Source organism: Eurytemora carolleeae, unplaced genomic scaffold, assembly GCF_000591075.1.
Source record: "Eurytemora carolleeae unplaced genomic scaffold, Eaff_2.0 scaffold42, whole genome shotgun sequence".
NCBI lineage: Eukaryota > Metazoa > Arthropoda > Copepoda > Calanoida > Temoridae > Eurytemora > Eurytemora carolleeae.
Genome location: NW_019396063.1, coordinates 382,444 through 389,121, shown reverse-complemented (window position 1 = coordinate 389,121; position 6,678 = coordinate 382,444). Strand labels below are relative to the sequence as shown.

At 33.4% G+C, this 6,678-nt stretch overlaps 1 protein-coding gene across 1 annotated transcript; it reads left to right on the top strand.

The window, feature by feature from the left end:
- Positions 1 to 3,719: 3,719 nt before the first annotated feature.
- Positions 3,720 to 6,035, top strand: LOC111709176 (probable thiopurine S-methyltransferase). Its single transcript, XM_023482790.1, has 3 exons — positions 3,720 to 4,060; positions 5,222 to 5,383; positions 5,907 to 6,035. Exons 1-3 carry the CDS (start codon positions 3,743 to 3,745, stop codon positions 6,018 to 6,020), a joined length of 594 nt encoding a protein of 197 aa, XP_023338558.1. The 5' UTR covers positions 3,720 to 3,742; the 3' UTR covers positions 6,021 to 6,035.
- Positions 6,036 to 6,678: the final 643 nt, after the last annotated feature.

The window sequence follows — 6,678 nt, the reverse complement described above, 5'->3', positions numbered from 1 at the left end:
ACAACTTTATGACTATTTGAGTAAGGAGTGGGGGGGGGGGGGGGGGGGGGGGGGGAATTAGAGTTTTTTTACCCCCTAGGAAATTTTAACCCCTTTCAAAAATTTAATATATTACTCCCTTCATGATCAAATCATGGGGTTTAGTTGGGTGGGTTTCATTTCAATTTTTCCATAATTTCTGGCAATAACAAACTCATCAAATGTCCTTTATATTTGAAGGGACTGTGGTAAGTGACCTTACATACAGAGATGACAATGCTCGATTCCAATGGTACCCTTGAAACCTTTATCTAATCAATAATGGGGAAGATTTTTTTTATATTTTTCAAACATTCTGAAAATAGAAATGCGCAAATCACTTTTGAAGACAACTCACAATTAAAAATAATTAGTTTTAAAAATTATAAACATTGATATCTAAATCATGCTTGATCAGGTTACTGTTAATGGTACTGACACTGTTATGAATCGGGTATTTCCATCTACAGGGTGTCCCAAAAAACATGGGAATTCAGTGACGAATTCGATATCGTCTTTTCAGATAATTCTTTGATTTAGTATAGTGATACCTACTGAGAAAGCTGTAATCTGTAAGAGTTTCGTCTGCTATGTTTACATTTTGTTTGTTTATGTTTTGACTGCAACCGGTTGTACTTAGTAAAACAAGAAAATTACAGTATACAAACAGAGTAAACTGTCCGAATTCACTGTTCATCTTGGGAGACATTATAGACACATCTTTGCAGTCTTTTACCCTTTTCATTAAATAAACTCTAGCAGACATAATAATAATGGCTTTTGAAATTAGGTATTACAATGCTAATTCATAACTAAGACGATATCGAATTCGTCACTGAATTCCCATGTTTTTTGGGACACCCTGTATGCAAGGGGGGTCAATACAAATTACGCTTACAGTCCCTTTAATTCCTTTTATCACACTAACCACAGTTATGTTATCCAATAAAAACTTAATGGATTTATTTTGATCATTACATTTACATATATTATATTTTTTTATTTACTCTTTGGAGGAAAATTAAACGATGTCATGATTTAAAACTTTACACTTATAATCCATAATCTTGATTAACTTTAAACTTTACAATTATAATCTTGATCTTTAAACTTTACAATTATAATCGATCTTGATTTTTAAACCTTACTCTTATAATCTTGATCTTTAAACTTTACAATTATAATCTTGATTTTAAACTTTACAATTTTGATCTTTTAACTTTACAATCTTGATTCTAAAATTTACAATCTTGACCTTTACACTTTAAAATTTTAATTTTAAACTTTACAATCTTGATCTTTAAATTTTGCAATCTTGATTTTAAACTTTCAATCTAGATATTTAAACTTTACAATCTTAATCTTTAAACTTTATATTCCTCATATCTTTAAACTTTATAGTCACGACTTTTCAACTATATAATCTTCATCTTTGAACCTTGATCTTACACATTTTTTAAAAAGTTGTTTAAAGCAAAATAATTAATTGGGAAAGATTTTTTTGGGGGGTAATCCCTGCAATCGTTACAGTGAAGATTTTACATAGGATTTTAGTCAGAGGGGGGGCAAGTTTTCGCGCAAAGCGCCGACATTTTTGCCCCCCTCTGGCCTTAAAAATGCTGTTATTCTATATTAAGTCTACTACATGTTTCCTATGTAGTCCATTGTAGTCACAATTAAAGGACTATCATGTATCCCTCTGTATAGTTTTGTATTACTCTCTGAAGTCCTGAGTAGTCCCTTTGTAGTCCACTGTAGTCCCGATTGAAGGACTATATATTGTATTGTATTCCTCTGTATTATTCTCTCAAGTCCTGAGTAGTCTCCTCTGACTACTTCCCTTTTTAGTCTACAGACTATATTATTATGTAACCCTTTGTATTTGCGGGAAGACATGCCAAATACTTGCATAATGCATTGCATATAGCTACAGTTGTTTAATAAGTAAGAGAGGGGGGGTAGATTTTAGATTAAAGGGAAAAACTTGCGTAAAACCATGCAGTTTTGCGCTAATTGCGCAAAACTAAAATTTCATTTCATGTGCTGCAACTTTCGCTAAAAATATTTCCGGTTTTGCGCAATTTGCGCAAAAAAATAGCGCTAAACCGCTAAAAACTCATTGCGTTTCATGCGCAAAAATAGCGCAAAAATTCGTTAAAAAAAATTGCGCGAAAATAACGCAAATTATGCGCAAAAGATTTAGCCATTTCGTGGAAACCCTATTTGTAACGTTCAAATGCGGATCTGCACCTAAATCCCTGCAGGGGGGCAGGGCCCTCCGGATGCCCAAGGGGGGCAAGAGGACTAATGCTCCCCCTCTGTGCGCGCCTGCATGTCCAATATATATGTTAGAATGATATGCCCTTATAAGTGCAAATGAACATTTCAACATTGAAAATTGTTCAAACACACTGCTTTCACTCATCGGGGGGGGCTGATCCACCATGCCCCCCATGTATACGCCTCTGGTCCTGGAGACAATCCTACATCTTACTGCGTATTAAGCTATTAAAGTTTCTCTTTACGATGCTTCTGAAGCTGCATGTAGCTGCATTTATTCTTAATCTGGGAATTCATCAACTAAGACGACATTCAAACATGTTTTCCCCAATGTGCCGCAAATTTATCAAAAATATTTTGATACTTTCAGCCGGTGAAACGATTTGAATGATTTCGATCAACATATTTGAAACTAGAATCATATAACACAATTCAGATTGCTGATTTGTATAAATTTATTGCCAAGATTGTATAAATTGGAAGATATAAAGACGACTTAACCTAAAAATTTCTTATTTAAGTTGGGTTTCCGGCACCGACCAATGTGGCTTTAGAGAGAGGAAGAGAGAGAGAGAGAGAGAGAGAGAGAGATGGATTGATATAGAGAAGAGAGAGAGAGAGAGTGTGTGTGTGGACTGTGGACTGGAGAGAAGAGAGACTGGGGACTCGACGGGAGTCGAATCAAAATCTTATTGTTGACAAATTTTGGCCTCGTGGCAAATTTTTAATTAAGATTTTAATCTCGCTTTTTTTTACATCGTTCATAAAGTTATGAAAGAATTTTCCAAGAGTGTTTTTTTTTAATTTTAGAAGCATGCTCCGGTCCAGACATGTGTACACTTACTTTATAAATACAAACTAAAAGCTGTCGAAGTTTTATATTTGCTGATTATTGATCATTTCCTTTTTTATGAATATATCCTATCTGCTATTTTTTAGATGAAATTGCAATTTAAATAAATTCTCACTTTTATAAGATTTAACTTGCGTAACAGTTTAATATTCCCCTCTTTTACCCTTTCCACTTATATTTTGACATATTAATAATTAATTAAGTTTATTAATATTGCAGTCAATGTGGTCAGAAATTTGGTGGTCAGTTGTCTTTAATATTTTCAAATTGAAAAAAGTTGGGTAATTTCCTAGTATACGATTTTTGGACCCCCCCCCCTTTCTCTCTTATAATTTTAATTGTTTCGAAGAAGATATACAGCTGGACCCATTTAACTAAAGAATAGAAAAACCGTTTTAATGAACACGAATCAATGATATGTGCAATATACACAGACCCAATTCATGTACTGGATTTACTATTTATTTTTAACACTGTATTTGCTTTTAAAGACTTGCTTTAATACTGTTCACCTATTTAACAGTTTTATGGCCCCATTGTACTTTAATTTTTGATATTTTAACAATAAGTTAAATATGATATTTCAGAAGAATGAGTACGGACAAGATCTCTGTATGGGAGAGTAGCTGGTCTGGTGGAGACACCTCCTGGCACCTTCAGGAGACAAATGACAGACTTCTCGCTAACATGAACGAGCTGACAGGCTGTGCTGAACACGGTGATAATGTGAAAAAGAGCATCTTTGTCCCACTGTGTGGTAAAACCAAGGACATGATTTACCTACACGGATTGGGACACACTGTGGCTGGATGTGAGTGGGTTGAGTCTGCTTGTATACAGTTCTTTACTGAAAACAGTATAGCGTATACTAGAACACCCCTGGAGAATGTGGAAGGGTTCCTATACCAGGTACGCATAGAGTAAAACCAAGGGAGGGAGGGAGAATTTTAATCAATTTTTTATCAATTCTTATCCAGTCATGTATTACCATTATGTATTCATTCAAAATTTGTTCAGCCCTCTTAAAAATCGATTTTACTCCCACAGATGTTATTTTATTATGATTTTTTAATAACTTTTTTGATGGAAAACTCTGTTAGGTAAATTTCCGTATGTTTCCTCTAAGCATCGAAAAGGGTCATAATTTTTGAAATACTTTCGCCTGCATATTCTTGATGTCATTTCATTTATCTTAATTTACATAGTATTTTTATCTCTTCTACTGAGAACAGATCCTTGCACAGTGCTTAGGATCCATTTAACAAAAAATAATTTTATTTTTTATTCTTTATTTTTTTCGCTTATTTTTATCCTAAAACTTGATGAACTTTTCAGAAATGAGGAAATTTTTATATTCTCTTTTTTCAAAAATTCAGATTTGGGTTGTTTGAGTAAAATAATTTTTTTTGCAGTTTTTGGTTGATATTTTACCCCATTGGATCCGGATACAGGAAGCCAATATCTTGCGGATCCAGCGGATCCGGATCCTAAGCACTGTCTCTGCATAATCCGAATGTTTTGTGAATATTCCAAGAGAGGGGTGTTTATAAGCTTGCAAGTTTTATCCCAGAAAATCATTCTCCCCCAGCACTCCTACCTGACAAGTTTTGTATTTACAATGTTTGGATATGTATTAGTAGTGTCTAGCTTTTAGTAACCTTATACTTGCTGAACTACTGAAATTTTATCCGTAATATATTAATGAACGAGGTGGACGTTATTCTTTAATTGTTTTATCCTTCTTCATTTACCAAAAAGTTCTCCGTAGATTGGGGGGAAGGGTTGTAATTTGATAATTAACAAGGAGGTAGGTTGCATTATTAACTATTTTTTATATTTTTTTTCTTAATTCATAATTTTTATCTTTTTAACACAAATCGCACATCTTCAAGTCATGTCAAGTAATTAAGGTTGAACTGATGTTATTATATTAAAAGAAAAAATACATTTGGGGGAAATTACAGGGGAGGGGGACGGTTAATTTTGTTAAATACCCCCGTTGGGTTCATCTCATCTTTTTAAATTTTACTTCGTTACATTAATTTACAAAATTTAAATATTTTTGTTTAGTCTGAAGATGGAAGATTACGAGTATATCAATGCGACTTCCTGCTGCTCACTAGCGACGTTGTCGACATCAAGTTCGATGCAGTTTGGGACGTTCAAGCCCTTGTCTCCATCAACCCCAGGGACAGGAAGCAGTACGTCAGAGCAGTCAGATCCCTCCTAAAGGTAAGACCAACTTTTTAAAAGAAATTGAAACGTGAACAATAAATTTTCTAACCGTTAACAAGGATATCTCAATATTTTTGATTAACTTGAAGAGAATAAAGAATCGTTCTGAGTCGCTGAAGCGGGCAATGAATTTTGCTATTTTTTCTGGGTTTGGTGTAGTATTTTAAGTCGATGAATTTTGTTCAAGATATTTTTTCCTTTAAAGTGAAAGGGTGTTCCATTTTCAAATATTTTTTTTGATATTCTTGTTTTTCGTTTGCTTATTTAAATACTCTGAGCACAAAATACATACAAACAAAATTCTGTGATAATTTCTACAGCTTATATGTAGATCTTGACTTTTTTTGACGGACACATTGCAAAGGGCGAAAATCTAGAAAAACGCCCATTTTTTACAAAACTGAACACCACAATTGTTTTTAATTGTTCCATGTTGGATACCATTTCTTATCTTATCTATTTTTTCTTGAAATAACAATTTAAAACTGTAGTTTGTACTGATTCTAATCAATATTTTCAGGATGAATTCCGGTACCTATTAGTAACCATAGAATACGAACCCTTTGCGCATCTTGGTCGACCCCACTCCATATCATACAATGCAGTCAAAGAATTATTCGGTAAGCACCACTAACAGGGGTATATATTATCTTAAAAATTGACTCCTCTTTAATATCTCTCCCCCGACCTTAGTGGTGTTTATTTTAAAATGAATTTAATAGCTCTGGGGTAACAATTAAATTTTCCGAAGAAGGGGGAGGGGGTAGATTATATTTTTCTGGACAATTTACAACCCTGCCCTCCATCAATTTTTGGTGCCTTATTGCTGAATTGGTCGTATACTAGGCAAATACAGGGTATTCTGGGTTTTTAGGGTTTTTGACTTGGCATAAAAAAAGTATATGGTGTTGTTTTATGATGGTTTAGTAACAGATTGACATAAAGTTGACAATATTTCATGTAGATTGTAAAATTTCTGGTATATTGTAAATGTAGGGCCTAATAAGAAAATCGAGTTTTTCAAATCTCACCTAAATCCACTATGTAATCTTGAGCTTTTTTCTCTACACAACAAAATTTGATTAGTACATTTTTAAATATCTTTAACTGTAAGTAATTTCAATATACAACTTATTTAAGCTTCCTTTACCAAAACTGCAGGACATTTTTTAAGTTTATGTTTTTACTCTTTATTATTGTTATTCAGGTACAATGATACAACAAGTCTAATTTTGTAACCGTTTTTAATTTTTCTAAGACTATTCTACTCGAACTTTCTACTCATAGATTAA

Coding starts and splice junctions, on each gene's coding strand:
- LOC111709176 (XM_023482790.1), top strand. CDS start 3,743: ATGAGTACGGACAAGATCTCTGTATGGGAGAGTAGCTGGTCTGGTGGA. Junction 4,061..5,221: donor TGGAAGGGTTCCTATACCAG/GTACGCATAGAG, acceptor ATTTTTGTTTAG/TCTGAAGATGGAAGATTACG. Junction 5,384..5,906: donor CAGTCAGATCCCTCCTAAAG/GTAAGACCAACT, acceptor CAATATTTTCAG/GATGAATTCCGGTACCTATT.